This window comes from Lampetra fluviatilis, chromosome 9 (genome assembly GCF_964198595.1).
Source record: "Lampetra fluviatilis chromosome 9, kcLamFluv1.1, whole genome shotgun sequence".
In the NCBI taxonomy this organism is placed as follows: domain Eukaryota; kingdom Metazoa; phylum Chordata; class Hyperoartia; order Petromyzontiformes; family Petromyzontidae; genus Lampetra; species Lampetra fluviatilis.
The window spans coordinates 14795152-14818062 of NC_136283.1; the positions used below are offsets into that span (position 1 = coordinate 14795152).

The following is a 22911-nucleotide window of genomic DNA, read 5'->3' on the forward strand; positions in this document are numbered from 1 at the left end:
GCGTCTGTGATTGACCATTAGCCAGAGTGGAGATTTGTCCAGGTGAGGCTTGTAGCGATGACCGCCGAGATGAAATGGAAAACACTGCGGTGCGAGCAGGTGAGCAGGCATGCTGGCGACCGCCTTTTAATAAATAGTGGGTCGCACGTAGCTCGGACCACGTCGAGGGTAGATTTCAAAGCGGAATGTATCAAACATTCGGTTGTTGTACTGTTTAATAAGAATATTGCATGAATATTTCAAGAGGAGGGTACAGAAACAGACACACATCTTGCTGAGTGTTATAATTAATCATTCAATGTATGGCCTGCATGCAATTAGCCAATAACCAAAAGCTCCCTGGCAGACGAATGCCCATTCGTGAAATGCCCCAGAGATGTGAAAATCAACACACAAATACAGCCATTTCCAACCTCGTAAAATTTCATGAATCGTCTGTTAAAATCGCAATTTTGGAAAGGTGTGGAAATTTGAAGTTTGTTCGAGTTTATCATAACCTTATATTTAATGCAAGCCTGTCAAAGCCCACAAGGCTGCAATATGTGTATTTGGTACACGCGTTTTCATGTGCAGACCATCGCCGCTAACACTCTTTGCTTGATTTGTATTTATGCCTGTCTGCTGTCCTATCCACTGTAATTGTATTCGTGTTGTTTTCTCATGTCTGTAATTCATGCATACACTTATGCATTGGCCTCTATATTACATACATTTGCCTGGTTGTCGTTATTTGCAGTATCTCTCTATCGATAATATTTTGTTTTAATATTTGTATTGCTATAAGATGCATTGGTGTAATCTGTGTCTTTAATATTATCTATGTAGCATGTTCCTATGTATCTAAGCCAGCCAGAACCATTGAGACTTTAAGTTACTGTTACATTTTATGGTCATCCAATATTTATTAAGGATAACTATGATAGTAATTTTAAGATCCTTGGCAGTCCACTGCTGTATGAACTTTTCCCCATTCCATCTCAGTCAAGGCGATCGTTTGACCATACGTCACCAGCCTGGGCAGTGTGGGTTGGTAACCGGAGGTCCAGGACTGGCCCCAGATATCACTCTTCTCTAATATGAGCCGTGGCCAGGAATATAACTCAGGTCACTGGATTCATAATGCAGCCAACCACAACACCACCACTTGTTCGCAAGCGCCGTGTGTTTGAACCACTGTGCCGCAACTACTCTCTAGCGTGTGTATGTATTTACATGCATGATATGTATTCTGTATGTACTGTACTGAATGCCAAGGATCTTACACAGAATGCAATTCTAGTAGCTATTCCCCAAGGCTCTCTGGTGTATTTGGTCATCATACTGGCCCAACGATCTCTTCTCTGCAATCAATGTTGTGGGATTTGGTGTGGGCAAGTAGATGGAGCCACTGACTTGATACTTTGTCAGAAGATTGACTCCATATCCTTTATTTACACCATTGAAATAACACTTCCTTTTCTTCAAGGCATATCTGGGGCTTAAATTACACAATAATGCCGTGGCACTCTTACATCAGAACAACTCTCAATGTTATTAGTTGGCATTGGAAGCAAAATGCAAAAATCCACAAGTACAATCATCGATTTATTTTTATCTCAAAATATTCACGCAATTGATACGGGCATGAATACTTAATTAATTACTATGTTAGGAACTACAACTGAAGATGTAGGTTTAGTTGCAATGTTTGTATGGCTGTAACAGTTAAATGTGTGAGTGATGCATTTATTCCACTGCCAAATAAAAAATACAAGCTGACAAACTGACAAGCCAGAACATTGAGTGAGCCTCCATGTTGTGTTGGGGTATCTTAGGCTTTATCCTTATTTCCAACATAAGTATGATATAAAGATACCTTACATGCAAAGGCATGGAGAGGTTCACAGTAATATTTGTTACAAGTGGAGAAATGTGGACAAGCAAATGCACAGGCAAACAGATGCACACAGACAACACGTAATCTTCATCGTCAGTCAATGTCTATCCACCGCTGCAATAAAGGTCTTCCCACGCCATCGCCATCCCCAATCAGTCTTCCAATGCCACAATCCATCTCAATTCTGCACATTCGCTAATCCCATTATGTTGGTAAGCTGCAGTAAGTTCCATAACAATTGGTTCCGGGGTTTATATAGTTTTTTGTTTTCGCATATAAGTGTCCTTCGATTGACAGACATACAGCAATACCATTGGACCATCAGTTTGGGTCTGTTCACTGGATGAAAGCTGCCCCAAGCTACTGCTATCTCTCACGATACTGTGATGTAGTAAACTACCTTGATTAAAAAACAAAAATACAGAGAGTAAGCCAAGCACCGCTCACTGATACGTGGAATAATTTAACCCAATATTATGAGATGCCGATGTAATAATATAATATGTTAAAACATTTCTTGATCAAGCATGGAGTGAGAATAATTAACATAAATTTTACTCCGAAAATACAACGCCTACCTATTCTGCATTATTTTAATGGCCTGCCGATACAAATGACGAACGATGAGACGTACCAATACAATTCTGACACGTATCCCTTCAACAACCCTTCGGGGGCAGATTCATTGTCCCAAGATGATCCAACAGCTTCAAAGGATGACAATGGTTATTTGCACTTATTCACTAGCACATGCAGTGCCTCTCTGCATGGGGCTTCTCTAGCAGTGGAATGGAGCAGCTGGGAGCATCTGTCTCGCGGGGTAGCAAAGCACACAAAACACAAACGCACAATTAAGAGACCATCTGAGATTTTTTTTTTAATCCCATCATTTCCTGATCACATTCTGCCCCTCACTCCGGGCTACTGCGGCGGAGACGGGGTTGCGATTGTTGGCAAGCACTTCTCATTTCACACGGCGCAGCGCAGGCAATGGTTCGCAAATATGCGGTGACATTTTCACGGTTTGATTGACTTTTCCAGTAAGGCAATTTGCAGCTGTTCAACAGTTAATGAATCATGTTCTTTTCCCTGATTCTGAACAACAAAAAGGCTATAAAGAAACCCATTAAATATGCCCAAGATTGTGCAGGTAGAATCGTATCTTCGTCCTGTTTTCTTCATTCTTCTTTTCACTCGAATGCATGTTTCACTCTTCTGATTTTGCGCGTGCCCGTAGGCAATTTCCTTTTCCAAGAATTGAGGAAATTCATTTGTTTTTGACAAGATGAACAAGCCCGCCTGTCCCATGAACACTACGTTGTGTTAATTAAGCCACGACTGCCAGTGTTCGACCTCAAAACGCACCCTGACACATTGTGAAATAGAAAATGTAGCCTAAGGCTATGCTGGCCCTGTTCCATTAACATACAAAATCTTCCATTTGACTAATTTTCTTATAATAACCACGACACTGGTTTGGCATTTAGTGAGAGAGTATGAACAAGCCTCCTCATTATGGGGCACGTGCAGGCAGGTGTGCAATAGTGTAAGTGCACTACAGGTGAGCAGCTATATCATAGGACCGGCAAAACAACCCCCTATCTCCTCGGTGGTGCCAAACAGTAATGCTGCGGTGAGCAGTGCCATGGAGGGAAGGCCAATTTCAATTGGCCATTCCCCTCATGGCTTTTGTCGCCACCACAGCGGCCAAAGGGGGCTCTGGACGGGTGTGAGGGGCAGGTAACCCCTCAACTTTCAACCTAAGTACCACTCAACTACGTGGAAAAAATCTAACTAAGTTCGTGCGGGAGGCCCCGAGGGGACAGGCATCTGTGACATCTCCTGGCCAAACCCCAATTTTCAGGGTTCCTCCAGAAACATCAAAAAGCCATTGCATGTGGCCACGTGGAATGTTCGAACCCTCACTCCTGAGGAGAGGCTCCCTACTCCTCTGTCAGGAGCTGGACCGGTACTGCCTGGATCTCTGTGGTATTCAGGATGTCCGGTGGACTGGCTCTGGCCCCAGTCACCATGAGGGGTGGACAGTCCTCTACTTGGGGCAGGAGATTGCCAAGCAACAGGGAGTGTCTCTTCCACTTAACAAAATAATTAAGGGGGCGTGGGAGCATGGCGATGAGGTGTGGAAAGTTGTAAGCCCCAAGCTACTGTAGGCTCGCCTTCCCATAAACCAGAGGCAAGCAATGGTGTTGGTGGTTACTTATGCCCCCACCAAAGATGAACATCAGTGGAGAGATGCAGGCAAGGCCGATGGGTCAAATGCCTTCTATGACCTCCTGTCACAGGTGCAAGCTAACGTGGCCCTTCAACATAGAGTCATCCTGTTGGATGACTTTAATGCCCGAGTGGGTCATGATGCTGGCTCCTGGGCTGGAGTGATTGGAAGGCATGTGCCAGATCAGCTCAATAACAATGATAGGCGGCTGCTAGACTTCTATGCAGCCCATGGGCTTGTAATTACCAACACGCTGTTGTGGCATCGGCGCATCCACATAACCTCATGGATGCATGCCAAGTCCGAACAAGAACATCTGCTGGACTATATAGTGACGGAACAGTGGATGCAAGCCCATGTCTTTGACACCAGGACCTACAGTGGAGATGATCTGCCCACTGACCATTGGCTTGTCATCTGTAAGATGCACCTGCCATTCCTCCACTCCAGTAGTGGGTGCATATCTAGAACTCCATTCAAACCCACAGTGGCCTGGTCCCAGCTAGCTGATGAAGGTTGCAAACGAGAATTTAATCATCTCTTGGGTTGGTATCACCCCCCCCCATATCCTGATGCCGAGGGGAAATGGGTGAGGTTGAGTACTGTGGCTCATGCAGCTGCAATGGCTGCTTTGGGTACATGATCCAAACTTCCCCAGAGACCTTGGGTGATGGAGGAGGTGTTCCAGCTGGCTGAGAAAAACCGACAGGCCCACTCCCACTGCCTACAGCATCCCACGTCGGAGAATGAGGAGGTGAACCTCAGCTTTCGCTCGGAGGTTCGGAGAGCTGTGTGGTGCTGCAAGGATGGGTGATGGTCACGGGTTGCTTAGGAGATGGAGTCTGCCTCAGTAGCCTGCAATCACATGTCACTCTTAACTCCATCAAACACCTATCAACATCATTTGGGGAAAGAAAGGTGATCCAATCTTCAACCCCCAGGAACAGGTTTGCAGATTTGCATAGCATTTCTGTGAGGTCTTGGGAGAGGGGGAATCCCTCAGCCTGGAAAACATCATGGGGCAAAATAGGGATGACTCTGCTGAGGCTGTGGTTCCTCATATATTGGAAGAAGTAGTCACCCCCTGTGAGTAGCTGGCTGAGGTGCCATTTGTTGAGGAAGTATGAAAGGCAATCCAGAGTCTGAGACCAGGAAAAGCACCGGGCAGAGATGATCTCCCAAGCGAAATGCTGAGGGATAGTGGCGTTTCTGCACTGACTGCTCTATATTATATTATAATAACAGTCTGGACAACTGAACGGGTCCTGCTGGATTGAAAGGATGCCCCGGTGGTCCCCCTCTTTAAGAAGGGGCCCGCACAGACTGTAACAACTACAGGGGCATATCCCTCCTGAGTGTGCCGGGAAAGGTCCTGGCAATGATTATTTAACATCGCTTTGCCAGGCACGCTGAGGAGAGGCTTGCAGAGCCCCATGTGGTTTCAGTCTAGGGTGGTCCTCCACGGATGCCACATTTTCTGTCCATCTGCTACAGCAGAGGTATAGGGAATTCCAACAGGACCTACATATCTGCTTTATTGACCTGGTCAAAGCCTATGATACCATCAATAGGTCTGGGCTATGGGTTGTTTTGTGTGCTTTCGGAGTCCCTGACACTCTGCTCACGTGTAAACTATGTGTCAGGGAGTCAGAGCTATTCTCTGTTCACCTTGGAGTACGACACAGATGTCCTCTGGCTCCCACATTATTTAACAACTTTTTCGAAGATGTAGTTCATGAAGCTTTCCATGTCTGTACCAGAGGAATCTCTATTTGGTACAGATGTTGTGACATCAGGGATGTCACTGTATGGTGCCGGCCCAGAAGGGCCACGCCATCGTGGACAGCACCGTGTGGGTGGCTGTGTGTAATACCAGCCCTAGCGGGGCTTGGCGAGCACTGGGATAGTGCGGGCACCACGCACAGTGTATGGTGGGGGCTCCCACGAGGGGGAGTGGGTGAGCGTCAGCTCAGGGGCAGGGTTGCCCCATACCATGGCACTCTGGTTGACCCCATAGACACGTGATCCGGAGTGTCCACACAATGGGCCCCAGGTGGGGGGGGCTAGTGGGTGATCACGTGTCCGGGGAGAGCTCGTGAGCGGGATCGAGAGAGAATGAGAATGCTCGAGAAGGCGGGCGGGGCCGAGGGCAGAGCGGCCCTGTCCGTAGGGGGATATAAGGCGGGTCCCTGAGAGGGACGGGGTCGCTTTCTTATAAAAGCTGGAAGCTCTTCGTCCTACGAGGAACCACGTGGTCGGAGACCCGAGTGAGGGTCCGATCCTTCGTAGCAGTAACTCCGCTGTATAGTGTAGTTAGCTGGGTGGTCACCACCGTAGGTTGTATCTGGTAAAGGGGCAGTTACCCCTTCGTGTTACGGTGTTACAAATAAATATATTGCCTCTAAAAGGAACAACGTCTGCGACTCAGTTGGACTCACTACACAAATAGAGTGGGAGGCTGATCAATGCCCGGGTGCGGTCAAGGGATGGCTCCCTATTGGTCAACCATGTTATGTATGCTGATGATCTGGTGATTGCTGCTCACTCAGAGGAGGATTTGGAAGTGCGGTTGCTGAACCTGGAACGTGCCACTAAGAGGCGGGGCCTTACCATCAGCTCCACCAAAACAAAGCACCTACCTGGGTATTTTGTGCCATCAAATGCTCCACCCTCTCAATTCCCCATTGTTGATGGGGCAGTTGGGGAGAGAGTGGAGCGTTTTCCATACCTGGGCAGTGTGCTTATGACCAACTGCGGTTTGACAGCAGAGTTCTCACTCCGAATCAGTCGAGTGACATTATCTTTTTAACGGCTGCATAACGCGGTCGAGAAGCAACCTGGTCTGTCACTCCGGCCGAATCTCCGGGTCTTCTCGGCCACGGTCATGCCCTCCCTACTCTATGTTTGCGAAACATGGACCCCCCTAAAGGAACATCTTCACTGGTTAGAAACATTTAGGCTGGCCTGCCTATGATCCATCCTAGGTTTAACCAGGCTGGAATGTGTGAAGAGCTCACAAATCCTTGAAAGATCAGGATAAAGTCCCATCGATGACCTCCTCCGGCAGGCAAGGTTGTGTTGGCTGGTTAATGTAGCCCGCATGCACAGCCACCACATGCCTAAACAGCTTTTGTTCGGCCGAATAGAGGGGGATAAATGGGCGCGGCCGGGGCTAGAGAAGAGGTGGGGTGATGTGGTACAATAGGATGTGGAGCTGAGTGGATTTACCAATGATAGGTACCAGTGGTGTCAAGATCAGCCTTTGTGGAGGAGGCTTGTGAAGGAAGCTACTGGGCATTTGGAGGCAGTCGCCCTCCAGCAACAACAGATTACAGAGGAGCGATGCTCACAACAATGAGCGGAGTGCCGGGTGACTAAAACAAAGCAAGTTGGCACATTAGGGGGCACAGATGGTGCATCGGCTAGTCATCTTAGTCAGTCAACCCATGGCACATGGGTTTGTCTCGTGAGCTCCTGCCAGTGGGCGTTTGATACTTTAAAGTGCACTTAGCCTGCCACAAGCGCTGTGGTGACATCACCGCCACTTAGTGGTGATTGGCGGTTGTTGTTGCATTACAGGTAAAGATATTCATCTTGTGCATCGGTACTTATTATGCATATCAATGGCTGTTTGAGCAAACTCGTTTGCATGAATGCAGGTGTTTTTTCCTGCCTCTGGGTTATTAGTTCAGGCCCACGTAATCTGTGGCTGCGTGAGTCCGACTGCGTGTGTGTGTGTTAGGGAGCAGTAGCGTAGCGGTTAGTGTACTGTGGTACGAACCCGGTAACCTGAGTTTGATTCCCATTCGTGGTTAACATAAGTGACGAAATTATGGAGCTTTCTCAAGGTTGACTCAGCCTTAAATGATTACCTGGTGTCGGATCTAAAAAATCAGCAATGGCAAGACAAAGTTGGCCAGGAGCGGTTCTGGCCACGCTGTGCCAGCATTCATAGGTGCATTGCTATCATCACTCGCACCCGGAACGCTGCATGGCGACAGGAGGTATCTTTTTCTGGCCGTGCATCCCTGCTTGTGCGTATCTGGGTGTGCGTGTGCATCTAGCCATGTGCAACCGGCTGTTTGTCCATTTTGCCAGCTTGTGACACCTGCGTGCGTGTGCGTGTGCACCGCCGGGTATCTGCAGACCTGCGGGGCTTGCAGTCATTCCTGGACCAAGCGACGCGGCAGGGCCTCAGCGTGTCGCTGCAGCGCGTCGACGCTAATGTCAGCTCCCTGCTGGCCGGCCTCTTCTCCTCACTGCCCATTGAGGAGCTCAACCGATTCCGCGACCTGCTGCGTCGTACCGTGCTACTGCTCAGCCCACGCAATGCCAAGGTGTTCATCGCCGAGGTGAGGTCACGTTATTCAGAGGCCGTGTTTCCTCTGAGCCTGTGTGTGCGTGTGTAATTGGGCACGTGTCTTCGTTCATTTGAGTACATCCAATCGAGTCTTATTCTGGTCTCGTGCAGGCTTTCATAGAGCGACCGTGAGAGCAGCAATTTTAAATCCACGTGGCATCACTATTCAGGGTACGCGAATGCCTTTCAGGTTGGGCGCAGCCTGCAGATTAGAAACCGTGCAGGCGAAATTTATACAGTGCAGGAGAAAACAACGTGACAGAACACGAATACAAAGAGTTGATGAATTGCAGATACACCACCACATTTTTATTTGGGGCAGCGCTACGTAATGTGGTCCACGGTTAGGAGTTTGCAACTGGATTCTCGTACAGGAGCGACCCTCTGATTACCTGAATAAGTAGAGGACCTGCTCTATACAAATGACACATGCAATTACAATGGTGAGCAGGTAAAATAAGTATAAGCACAAAGACACCAATTACACCTCGCATTTAATTAAAAACCACACCCCTTGCTTCTTTGAACGCTCGAGAAATAAAAGCCCAAGACTTTTTCATTTTTCCCCCCATTAACAAAAACTGGTTCACGTTAATCATCAGGTACTTAATCATTTCCGCGGCAATGTGGTGGAGCGAAGGGTTTTGCCAGTGGTGAAATTAAGGCGATGAAAGGTGTCCTTCACTTTACCGGGTAAAAAAAAATCAAGGTCTCCATCACGGAGGGGGGTGAATCACGTGTTTTTGCACATGCCACACACACACACCGGGCACGGGGTGTAAAAATAACACGACACGAGGACAATTGGGGCGCGTCCTTTGTGATGTGCCACCCCCCTCCCGCGACGCCACGGCATGATTTGCTGATTTGGAGGAAACCACGCTTGACCTTGTTACAGATTTAATGTTTGGGTTTTTGCGAGATGATGGACACTGTAAGTTTTTTTTTTCCAAAAAGATTGCACACTGCGATCACTCTCCCCGCTAAATGCTGACCCTGTAAAGTCTGGTATGAACGTATGTGCATTTATTGTGGAATGAATGAGCCCTTGTTGACGTTTTAAAATCGCAGCATCGTCGTATTTTAAAATGGGCATAAATATAATGTCTTATGGAGTTTTTTTGTATAAATACCTCGGTGGCGAGATGTTAACTACCTCACCTGGTATACAGGGGGTCGTGGGTTCGATCCTGACCCTGACACCTATATTTGGAGTTTGCATGTTCTCCCCCTGGTGGTGTAAAATTTTCTCCGGGTCCTCTGGTTTTTTCCACCAGATTTACAATCAACATTTCAAAATAGAGTCATTGCTGTAAATGCACTGAAAATCCTTATCTTTAAAATCTTTATTATAAGTAATAGATCGATGTAAAAAAAGAATGTTGATTCCACTTCGGCTCCATTTACAAGAATCCTAGTATTTGTAATCTGGGGTATGAAGTCATCAAGTCGGACCATACCTCTGCTCCGAACACAAACTAAAATCTCACCATTATCTGACGTCACATTGCTAATATTTCCGGCCTCCAGCCATTTACACTCATGAGGTGGAGTTTGCGTGTTCACCAGCGATATTGTCTCGGTTTCCCCGCATCCCAATCTGGTGGATCTCTGGAACTGGATCTTCTCTCCCTTCCTCTACTAAATTCATTTTGATGTGTTTACCACTCACCGAATGTAGATATTCACTCAAAAGTCTTCTCCACCTCAACTACTGGAATTGAATTAATGTATGTTAAACTTCTTTCGCACCATACGTAGCCAAGCGTGTTAATCAGAGGTGCGGGGAAGGAACAACAAACTTAACACAAAAAGCAGTTCGAAAGAAATTAGTTTTCAATCAAGATTTGAAATTGCATAGCTCCAGTGGCTTCTTAATATCGGAAGGAAGAGCATTCCAGATGGCTTGCGAATCATATCTGAAAGCTCGTGATGCAGTGACCGTCTTTGTTCAATGGTTAACCAAAAGCTGCTTCTGCGAGGATGACTGAAGTTTGTGGGATTATGTATGCTCCTTGACGAGATCAGCAAGGCATTGTGGTTCTTTTGTGGCAAACACTTTTGTGCAATGAGTACGACCTTATAATGTATTAGTTCAGTAACCAGAAGCCAATGCAGCTCAGTGAGCAACTGGACGAACATGATCGGATCTTGCAGAACCCGTCAAAACATGTGCCAAAGAATATTGTACATGCTGCTGCTTGGTAATGTTTTTGCCAGACGTCCCATAGAGTAGTGAGTTGCAATAATCGAGCCTTGTTGATACTATGCTACTAGACACCACCGTTTTTACACGCGACCGTTTTGGCTATTGTGGTCAAATTGCAGGACCTGAATATATTCTGCACGTGGTAATCAAATGACACATTCTGGTCGAGTATGGTGCTGAAGGCTCTTGAAATGAGTAGAAAACTGAATCCTTGAGCCAGTGACAGCCACGCCTGATCCTTCCACGATTTTTTTTCGCCTGAGCCTGAGTGTCAACCAGCAGAAGCTCTGATTTTTGTTTCATTAAGCAGCATTTCATTTCGTGCAAACCACACTTGCACCACTCGCATGCAATCTTCGATGTTACCGAGGCTCTCCATATCTAACTTTGACTTTACTGCGGTGTACAATTGTGTATCATCAGCATATTGATGGAACTTGCTGTCACGCCACGACATGAGAGACGTATGTTGATAATAGGAAGGGCCCGAGGACGGGCCCCTGTGGTACGCCAACTCGGCATGGGCATAGGAGAGCCAACTCATTGAAGTGCAAACGATCTTAATGAGTCGGTTGGAAAATCTGCAGGAGGCTCCGTAAGCGAGTCGGACAGTCTCGAAGCACGTTTTCTTCCAAGGATGCTCCAGACTGCTCCGCGTCTGCTTCAGAATGATCACCTTGGGTTTCAGCCAGTTACTGTGTGCCGTCCCTGTGCTTGCTAACGTGTCACCGAGAAACAAAATCTGGACTTCTCAATTGCAAATGCAAGAAAAATTGTGGCATCCTCTCCGATCGGCTCTCTTCCTTTCTGGTCTCTTTCCAAAGCTGTTTTAAAACACATTCTGCATTTTCCACGAATAAATGATGGATTCAGGTCCTTATTGACACAAAAGACAAGGCAAATGTCTCTTGATAACAACAATTAAGTACCACCTTCAGCAATTCCTTTTCAGCAGTCAGATTAAGCACCTTTGGATTCACGGTGCAATACGTACGACGGCTAGTCATCCAAACTTAACACGACTAGGTGCGTGTGGTCCAAGATGGTTATGTTAGATATTGTGCTTAACATGTGTGCTCCAGAACTTGCATTGGTTTTCTTTTTTGTAAGGCTCTGCAAGCTCGAAAATAACACCCCACTCTCTACCAACAACTGGGAAATTATTTCAGGCCCTGCCAGTCCCAAAGGAAAAGGGGTGAAGAAGCAGAGGCAGAAGCGTGTTGTTGTGAGCCGTAGTGTATCGAGCGGGTGAGTGTTCGAGCGAGCAAGTGAGTTGTGGCTTGCAGTGTCGTGGTCGAAGTCGGTCCGCTAGGCCAAGTCCTTAACATGTGTGGAGGAATCAAGCTCATGGCAACAGTAACCATGGTAATAGCAATAGAAGAAGGACAAGAAGGTGACTTACTGATTCTTCCCAGTGAACAGAGTGAAACGGTGAGTGCTGGTTCACCAGTCACTCTGACCGCTTTACGTGTCATAATATCAGTGAGGTAGTAACTGGGTGCTGCCCATAATAGTTTTTCTTTTGGGGTTAGATGGCGTGAATATAAATGTGTCGTTATACCCGCCAACCACTCGACACAGCCAATTAGTAAGGTTTGTCACCTAAACAGAACGTGGCCAATTCGTTACTAAATGAGCACACCGGTTGTGTGTTGGAGAGTAAATCAACAACAATTCGAGGACGACGTTTAGCCGGCAATTACAAGCAGCCTCATCAGGCGACAGCCAGAATTGGGGAGAATTTATCCTGTCATATCTGCACCCCAGATGTGATCAAAGCAGGATTCCAACTTTTACTTATTTCATGCTAATTGTAGCAGCAAGAGTTGAAGAGCCTTTGGTACGTAAAAAAAACAAGCATCTCTGATATCTCCTCAGCCAGATTAGTAATATAGGCATTCCACGGCAGCTCAGATGAGATTGTTGTGCCGAGCAGATTAATGCTTTTATCATGGATAACAATGCCATTGTTAAATATGATGGGAAGAGATGTGCAATTGCCATTATTATTGGCTGTGGCTTTTTTAAAATTAAGGTGACGAAAGGTTTTGTAACCTCCATCAAGAATGGTTTTCAAATCGGTGGCGATTTATAGTGAAGCATCTGCACTGCTCCACTTTTAAATCCCCTCCAATTGTATATTTCCCCCCAAGTTCTTATGTTATAACCTTCCCCGATTAAAGAAACGTGTTATCTCGTATCTATTGTCGGTCGCTTGATATGTTGAGCCTTTTGCACCGGTGCTCAATAACCGTGTTTACAGGGAAATGTCATTAAAGTACCATGACTGAAGAGATGCTGCCGTCACGTGAGGTTCAGCGCTCTCGACTTACAAAACAAAGCTCGCCGCTTTGACCTCCTGGCGGTGGGAACGACTGGCACGTTTATTAACACTCCCACCCACTGCCTCTCGCCGCCCAGCAGTATAAATGGGTACACCGCAGCCAATCTATCAGCAGGTCATCTGTGATGGGGTCAAGTGTGCCTCCTCCCACCTTTTTCAAGACACTTGGCAAGTTTCGGAAGAGTAGGCCAACATACCATGTAGAGGTGCTCTATGAGACGCTACCTCTATTGGATGTGCTTCCACTGGTGGTGGCGTTTGAGCAAAGCATTTGCAGGGTTGCACTTTTACCCTGGACCTTAACTCGGTATCAGGCGGTGGTGGCGCCCGACTGTTGAGGCGAGGGTTGGTGGATCACGCAAATGTTGGCAAACTCCATTGCCGTGGGCGTCGAGGACATGCAATACCTTCGTTTGCCAAAATGCAGTAGAGAAAATGTGTAGTCTACCTCTTCTATCTGTTCGTGATAGAATATTTGCCCCCCTTGCACACATTGGTTTTCTCCGGGTGCTCCGGTTTCTTGCCACGTGTAAACACTCTAAACTATCTTTTTTAATTTTACCAGGTAAGACCCACTGAGCTATAGAGCTCTTTTTTCAGAAGCGACCTGGCCACAAATGATAGCTTAACAAAGTGGCTTATCATGTGAACATTTCTAGCAGCCATATATTCTAAATGCATGTTTCTAAATGTGGAGGGAACAACCAGAGGACCCGGAGAAACATCCACGCGACCACGCGGAGAGAGACATGCAAACTCCAAATATACAGGTGTCAGGGTCGGGATCGAACTCACAACCTCATATATACCATGCGAGGGAGTTAACATCTCACCACCGTGGCGCCCGTCACTCATAAATTGGCTGAAAACATCTCCATATGTAGAACACCACAGAGCTTGGGCAATTATTGTCGCTGGCTCACTGCCCGGTTGCTGCCTCACTGCTCGTCTGTGGTTTCTCGTGCTTGGGAGTCGTCCTCTCCCTTGCAGATTGAGCGAATGCCGTGCGGCGCATGACGAGTGAAATTATTATTCCTGTCGATCTCTCACCAGTCTCCAGCGTTGAATTCAGTGCTGAATATCGGTCACCATGTGCAGCTATCACAGTTGGCAGCGCTTTCTCCATCAACACAATCCGCATCTGTAGGAGACTTTGTGACTGAGCGGAGCCCCCAAGTGACTCTACCACTGGCATGGCTTAACTAGTAGGTCATTCCTTTATAAATGTTTTATTGATGGGAATTTCCACGACGATACAAAATCACACAAAGCGACTTGGAGGGCGTCCTGTGCTGGTTCCCACTAAAGACCCCGGCAAGTATTAATGCCGCTGCTGTTTGCGTTATTTTAGTTTTAAATTAATTTGCAGCCAAGAATTAATTAAGTGAACACGTGATCAAAGGGATGCTGATGCCAGTGGCTTGCTGCACGAGCAGCCTGTAAGTGTAGAGCCTGTGATGATCTGTGAGTCTCTACATTTCTTATACTCATAACGCAATGTGCTTTCTGCGAAGTGAACACACGCACAATGTCATACAAACAATAATAAGAAATAATGTCCCCCGTGTTAAAGTGTTTCTTTTTTTGACCACTTAACTTTAACGTTCATTATTCTGAAGGAGGAACAAAACAGGATATTCAAACCCACCTTATGAGTGCACATGTTGGGCGACCGTTGGTCAAGTTTTCTCGGAAAGAGTCCAGACGGTGGTGATAATGAAATATGACTGATGTACGGGTGGCTTTAGCGACATCAGCGTGTCGCTAACTACGGTTGGCTTTTTATTTTTAATGACAAAGTGCACAGGTGGTGTATTTTGTACTTAATGTATTTGTTTCTGTCCAATGCCGTGCACTGTGCTCACTGTTGACTTGTGCGAGCACATACCGACGATAACAGGACTGTCAAAAAAGGGCCGGAACTATGATGATCAAAATTCAAATTCGGTGGTCGCGAAGAGCCATTATTTTACACTTTTAAACGGTGACTCAACGTTTTCGATTCGAGATCCATTTGTGTTGCTGCTGCTGCAAATAAACGCTAAATCCTGAGATGGTGCCGTTTAATCGTCTCCATGGTGACACGCTGGAGCGAATTGCCCCAGCAAATGACTTCCCCCTAAGCCTGGGCGTGTGAATGCGTGGCATTATTGGTTGGCAGAAGTTAATCATGCAGAAGAAAAAAAAAACTGTAATACAAAATCATGTTTCAAAAAGTCTGCTAAGCAGGAATATAAATAAATTACATTTTAAACTGATTTCAACATTCTGAGTCTGCAAATTGGAAAGGGCGGGCATGCTGAGCTTTGTAAGGCCATTACTTCGATGCTGTGTTAACTTCTTAATTACGGGTGATAAATCACACTCCGTGAATTGTAAATAATAGATAAGCAAGCCTACGTCTTAACTGGTACAGCGTGGAGGAGAGCTCCACTGGTTGCTGCGACGATGCGCTAATCCGTTATAGCGCCGGGCTCTTCGGGTTAATGCAGATGGCAAGAGAAATGAGCGTGATGGAGAGGGCGCTCAGTGGCCTGGAAAACGGGAGACCGATCTACATTATATATAGCGTTTGGTTTTCCATCGCCTCGTTTGATAATGTTCCCTTCACACAAATCACGTCGAAGCTTCCATAATTTCTCACCTTTGGGGCACAGAGGTAGTGCCCGCATATTGTATACATCGGTCACACTATCAAATAAGCCCTGCCCCCGATGAACAGGCATGCGCATTGCATAGGTCTACATTTGCATTATCCGGACAGAGACGAGCGGGCCGGTGTTTTTGCGCGTGAATGTTTGTCATGGGAATGACTCGCTTCTACTTGCCCTTTGGGCATTATTGCCCTCTTACCGTCATCTCGTGCAGTTTAGTTTCATTGTTTGTGCAGGTGAGGAGGAAGGATAGGAGCCGCTGGGGGAGAGAGATTTCCAAAAGATTTAGCTCGGGCCAATAACCTGCCACGAGTCTCCACAATTAAAGTGAACCCCGATAGATAAATAAAAACGGCCGAGTGTGAATTTAAAGGGGTTGTGCATGGATTCGGGTGTTGCCGAGGTGGATGGAGCGCCAGCAATTCTCTGATCTTGCCCAGCGTGCGTTTGGTGACTGCGTTATGCCATCGTTTGCTTGCTTAAATATTCCTTTGAAAGTATATGGGTACGTTTCTGCGCGTGAGAAATACAAATATCGTGATATTCAAATGGTTCACTATTCGAATGTGTGGTAATTCTTTTAAATTGGCAGTTAAAATGAAAGTGGCTGCTGATATATTATTGAAAGTGTTTTTCTTACATGTTTCCCAACATTTTTACGTTTTGTCATTGCACTTGTGACAAAATTCGTATTGTCCATACATATGGATGCGTACGTTTGTGAGTTTGATTATACATTTTTTGTTAAAAGCCACCCTTATCACTCGATGAAAAGTTTAATATTTGTTTCGCCTAATTTTACATCGTCTTGTACTATGCAGACATGAGGAATGAGAAAGATCATGACAGATGTGGAGAGAGAAAAATACAATTTATATCCTCCCTCCAATCAAATTGAACACATTAAACAAAGATTACGTGATTAAGACATAACAATAACACATCTGGCGCCTAATCTATGTAAATTATGTGCGTATGCTTCCATATTGCTAAGTATGCATTGGAGAATGTCCTGCATCACCTTCCCCTCATTACAAAAATGCTGTGTTTAAACACGCGAACATATCATTTTGTATTCTACCGCGTTCGTTTCAGCGTTGCTTGTCGTGAAATATTTTGGCCATGCTCAGAATAGCTTAGCATCGATCACGATTCGCAGTGGAACAACGTCCACACGTCAGGTTTGAATGATTCGTCTTCTTGCTCGCGAATGAGTCGTGGCACCGGATTTAGAGCAAAGCCGCGCTACGAATTCGCCCGCTTGAGTTCAAATTCTCGACTGTGGTTAACGTCCGCAGGTGCCGAGTGACATTCGAAACCAATTCTGTCCCTCCTCTCTGCACTCATCCAACTCATGGACAAGCCATGCACTCACCAGCGTGATAAACTAATGGGCAAACAACCCTAATGAGCGAAATGCATGGGGGGGGGCTTCATCTGTCAGTGGATTGACAAAGAGCTGATCGTGATTGTTATAGTACCCTTGCACACATTCCCATCAAGGACATTGCGATACTTTCTAGCCCGAGTCAGATGCCTCTTCACCAATAGGCCTGCCCCCCTCCTCCTAGGGGATGTTTCGCCTGAACTGTATATAACTTAAAACGCTTGAAATAGGGGAATGGGTACCATCAATTCTATGTTTTATCACCCCATGGCAGATAATCAATAGTGTAAGCTGTGATATGTTAAGGCCGGCGTCATAAAACTAAATGGAAAAGAGGCTAGAGGGATAAACACGCAAAGCTAAAAATGGAGCATCCCAATAAATCATGATTGCGTTTACAAAAAAAAGATACTAATGCTAAATAATACGTAGTCACTGCAGCAAAGGTTACAACACGATTACAAGTTTTAGTCAGTGTAAAAACGAGTCAAACCTACTATTCTGAACAAGTAGCATTGTCAAGATTGTTTGACTATCATATATTTGTTTACATTTTAAGGCAGTGTTGATGATGATGACGCTTGATGATAAAATATTTCCAGCTCATGCTGGTCTAGTGCAGCGAGGAACGTCTAATGTGCTCTTTGGACCTGAAACTGATCGCGTATGGATCCTGTAGCCTGGCATATTTATTTGCAGTACATTAAACACGTTTATGTGATTCTGTTGACTTGCAGGCTTTATTATTAGATATCGCGCCTGTAAAATGTTATTAGTAATGCCACTAAAAGTCGTGCTTTTTAAGATCGTAAGAAATTTACATTTTTAGAGTATTTTTAGGTTTAATTTTAAATTGTTCCTTGGCTTTTTATATTCATTTCCAGATAATATGCAATTCACTGTTGTATATACTGACCCGCTACATTGTTTAAGTTGTAGACTAATTAGGATCTAGTTTGAATATAAAATGTGCAAATTGTCACCATAATCAAAAACATTACATCACAATCGATAGATTTATACCAACGTTTACGTGGTCATGATTAAGAACGACGATGCACAATTGTTTATTACAAATGTGAAACTATGGCTTTAATTAGGAGGTAAAACTGATTGCTAATGTGCATATTAACCCATTTACTTTGGGTTCGGAGTTTATTTGATCTCAGAATGTTTACATGTTTGCACATACACAGTTTAATACTCGCATTTTCGTAAGTGGCAACCCGTAAAATATTGTTGCTCAATCTGACAACATCCAGTGTTACATAACCACAATATATATGAAGATTGCCACTTCCATTTAAGTTTTTCAATTTGAAGATATCATTATAATGATACACTACTCAAGACTAACTTTACAAAAATACATCATTTTACTAATGGTTTTAAACAGCTTCAATCATGCTGGCTTGTATCAAGCAACTGAGCTGTCATTCATACGATGTTGACTTTCAGTGCTTTCCTGACTTTTTTTGTATTCCTTCCCAATTGTGTAAATCCTTCTCTCTCTGCGTGCCCGTGTATCCATCCCTTCCTATGCCGTTTCCCCATCTCACCACCCATCCCTCATAAAAGCACGAGCTCTCATTTTTCCACCTGCCTATGCAATGCGTTGCGGGATTACTCATTAGCATGTTTGAACCCACTCCTGGAGCTATTATGCAGCATATCAGCATTTCATATGGCTGAAAATCCTCAGATCCACTCACTCTTTTCTCTCCTCATACCCAGCCAAACCTGTGTCTTGCTACTCCCGAATATTTAACAGTGACTATTATCAAATTACGTTGAGCTCTCTTTCCAATTACTAGGATTTTTCGTCTTATTCCATTGTTTGCATCATTGTCCAATGGATTTCTAAAAATATCGCATGTGTTTAACAGTTTACGTAAAGTACATTCTGCATACAGTTTTGTGTATTTGTTTACGTTTATTTGGGGTTATTAGGGTATATATATAGTTTACAAATTTAAGCAAATCCAAAGAAACTACTGAATTGAGTTTGCTTTTTAAATCCTGTATTAAGTGTCAGCATTGATTTGTTTTCTCCTATTCTGTTCCTTCAACCTAAATCTATGGTGTTGAACAATGTATTATTATATTGGACTTTAGTCCGCTAAAATATCTGATTGATATTTTCTTTAAGAATATTGATTTTGCAATGAGTTGTGACCATACTGTGAAAACATTTCTGCAATTTAATACGACTGCATTCCCACGCGGGATTGGTCGCATACAGTGTTTTTTTGCCAAAACAACAACAATTTCAATGCATTTAGTGTCGAAATTCAACCGCATCTCATCACACTTTATGAAAGTGAGGGACAACATTCGAAGGTGAAAGTAGAAGGGCAGGAGGGGGAAGTTAAGGGCAGGGAGAGGAGAGAGAGAGCAGCACCAATGCCACAACTTTGGGCCAACAAGGCCAAGTACAGAGACGGTCACCACATCGCGCACTTTCGGATGCACTTCTGGAACGCTCTTCCTCCCGATATTAGGAAACCACTGGAGCTATGCACTTTTAATTCTAGATATAATTTTTTTTCGTGTGTTTAGTTTATTGTCCTTCTCTCGCACCTTCGATTAGCACGGTTGGCTATGTACGGTGCAAAGGAAGTTCAATATACATACATATAAATACAGAGGCGTGAAGCAATCGGGGCCCAGTGAGTTCTCGGGCAGTCCCAGATGAGTCGGAACCTATTACCAACGAGTTACGGGGCCAGCCAAAGCAGCACCAACGAGTCCCAGCATAGGCTCGAGAAGGCTGGGACTCATCACCGAAGAAGTCTAGGGGCAGCCAGGGCAGTATCAACGAGCCTCAGGGCAGCTTCACGGGCAAATGGAGTTTGGGAAACAGAAGGGAGGCAAGAGGGAGGAGTCAGCGTGAGGGTTAGGCCAAGCAATGGGCAGGAACAAACCCGGACGAGGTCAAGGAGAAACATACAAAGTAGAGTGGCAGGGAGGCAGAGAGTTTGGCCTGGGCAAAGGTTGGGTTGGGCAGCAGCAACATCACCACTGCACGGCCACCTTTAAACCAAGAGGAAGTTGGAGCACCATGCTAAATATGAAAAGCCACCTAATAATGATAGTGTTATCAATTTAGCCACACATTACATAGCATTAACATTGCGCTTGCTGAAAGTCAATGTTGTAGTCCAGTCGTCTCGGTGGGCGCAAGATTGAAGATCAATTTTTTTAAATTACATTTTTACATACATTATTATGAACATCCCACACTTCCATCTGCGATTTGTATGCACATCTAACAAAGTGACTGTAAAATTACGCTGGAAAAAAAACGCTTCCGAATGGAAGAGCATCGGGCTATTACGCTTCTCAAAGTCCCGATTGACGGTCCTTAATATCCTGCCATATGTTTTTGCTCGAAAAATAAAAATCAGCGGTCAGGTAGGTCAACGCAAATTGCCTGTCGTTTTACTTTTCGAGAGTCGTGGGCACGGTCCGTGCCGCTCGCGATGGGCGCTGCTGCCTTGCTGCAGCCTCGCGCTGGCTGGCCCGCTCCTCGTGCCACCCGTGGGTAGGGGGGGGGGGTGTGATCAGTGCCGGATTATCCCAGTAGCAAAAGTAACTACAGTACATATGCTACGGGCCCCGCACTTTCAACGGCCCCGCGCTCAATACTTTCAAGCTATCAATTCCCCTTCAGTGATTCTGCACTTGCTCTATTACTATAGTACTATACTGCCTTCAACTTTTATGAACGGCAAGGTGTTTAAGGTGAGCGATTTGTCGTAATATCTGGCTGTATATCAAATGAAAAAATGTAATTACTTTACTCTCCAAGTAAAAAATGTGTGTTTAATTTGTAGGTGTTTTTTTTTATTTAGGGCCCCTTCATAACATATGCTACAGGCCCCGCACTAGCTTAATCCGGCACTGTGTGTGATGGGAGGCACACGGGGGCGGCGGGTTTAGATCCTCTGACAAGAGAGTTCTCAACATCCGCTCCGGGAATTCGGTGTCTTTTGCAATTTTTACCAGTGCACAGAGAGAAAAAAGAATGAGGTTGGGCGCGAGTGCGCATGCAAGCTGGGTGTTTTGCAAGGGGCTATTTTGCTCGCTGGTCAAACATGATTTTGGCTTCGAATGAGGAAAACAAGTCTGGTGCTCAAATATACTTTAAAAAAAAATTCTGATCATAAAAGTCTCCACTGTTTTATAGTTGTTAAATGTGGCTCCTTTTAAAACCGTACATTTTATATACAATCTTTTTAATTGCAGCTCATACATTGCAGGTTAATAAATGTCTCTAGCTTTTTTCACAACTTAAATTTATAACTTCTTTAAACTTATGAGTACAATTAAAGTTTTAGTTTTATAAAGTTGCAATTATCATACAATTTTGAAATGCTGCAGTGATGTCATATTTAACACTCTGGACTCACTATCTATATTACCTCCCGGCGAGGCAGCTGATAACAGGCTGCAAATCCCTGGCGTGAGCAAGCAAACAATTTCAAGGCTGCACCTTTATCTGTCACTGTAACGTATTCAAGCAGGCTTCTTATACCTGTACTCAAATACTCCCAATTGACTTTGAAACCTGGAAAACCATTGACGTAAAGTTGCCTGTGGAAACCGCCATTATTAATGCAAGTATTTTTTTCCTGCCTTTGCCAGACTTGTCTGTCTGTTTTTTTTTGCAGGCTATTGAAGCCAACCTGGCTGCAATGGACAGCCACTGGATATTTGTTAATGAGGTAAGGTGACCTTTGGTAATGCGTTTTGTTGAATTTTGCCATATTAATAAGTGGCTTGTCGCATTAAAATGCAAGCTTTGTCGTGAGAAAATCAAGCAATTTTGGATTTCCGATACTTCGTTGACAATGGTGCATCATCACAGTAAAAAAATACACGGAGGTAAAGAAGGACCATCTTGTGCTATGTAAAAGGGCCATTGATCAAAACCTCGCCCATTATATATATTTCACTTTAAGACAGTGTCAGTGATGAATTTGTTTGGTTCAGATATGAATGTTAAAGAAAAATATATAGTTACGCTGTTATACATCTTAAGGTAACCATGATGAAAACGTCATCGCATTGCTTTTTGTTCAGCGCCGTGACTTTGAAAGTTTCTCTGGTCAGTGCCAGGATGATATTAATGATGCAGCGGATTCCCCAAGTGGGTCTAAATGGAGTGTTAACAATAAACACAATCGGTGCGTGGGTCGGACAGGTCACGCGAGCCATCTGTCGGGTGTCCGTGACATCTGCTCCCCTCCCTGCAGGAGATCAACGACGCCGAGATCCAGGAGCTGGCCAGCACGGCCATCGGGAGGCTCACCGTCATCCGGCAGAGCTTCCCGGTCGCGCGCAACGCCAGCCAGCGCTGCATACGCAACAACCATCGCATCTCTGAGTCCCTGTGTGGCACGGGCGACGCCAAGTCCCTCGAGGTGCGAGGCGATCGCCGGCGCGCCGGCGCGGCGAGCTCTTCCCACGTTAGCCCCACGGGCATGGGGCAGCTCCCGGCTATCTCAAAAGCCCTTGATTTGCGACTCTGCCAGACGTCGACAAATTTGAGGTTACTGCTGAAAATGAGGCGGGGGGGGGGGAATTGCCCGATATTTTGAAGCACTGAATTTGCTCTGATTCCGGGCATCGGTCGTCCAATTTGTGCAGCCTGAAAACCGCGCACCTAATGGCATTTTGTGCGCCTTGTGAAGAAACCCTGATGACCCCCATTGACAGCAGGGCCGAGGGAGCTGGGTCGGTATTGATAGGGTTTGTTAGTATAATAATTGATGCTGTCCTTTAGAGGCTTGTTATAGCGTCATTGTCGGCGACAATGACACTCTGGGGCTGAGTCAAGTGATCG

The 22911-nt window shown here is 45.3% G+C and overlaps 1 protein-coding gene across 6 annotated transcripts in view; it reads left to right on the forward strand.

The window, feature by feature from the left end:
- LOC144934246 (glutamate receptor ionotropic, delta-2-like) overlaps positions 1-22911 on the forward strand; it is a 215177-nt gene that overhangs the window by 124309 nt on the left and 67957 nt on the right. For all 6 annotated transcript variants that reach the window (XM_078859888.1, XM_078859890.1, XM_078859892.1 and 3 more), the window contains 3 exons: positions 8256-8461; positions 21737-21790; positions 22322-22489. In XM_078859888.1, the coding sequence (XP_078716014.1) occupies positions 8256-8461; positions 21737-21790; positions 22322-22489 (428 nt within the window). The remainder of the gene's footprint in view (positions 1-8255; positions 8462-21736; positions 21791-22321; positions 22490-22911) is intronic.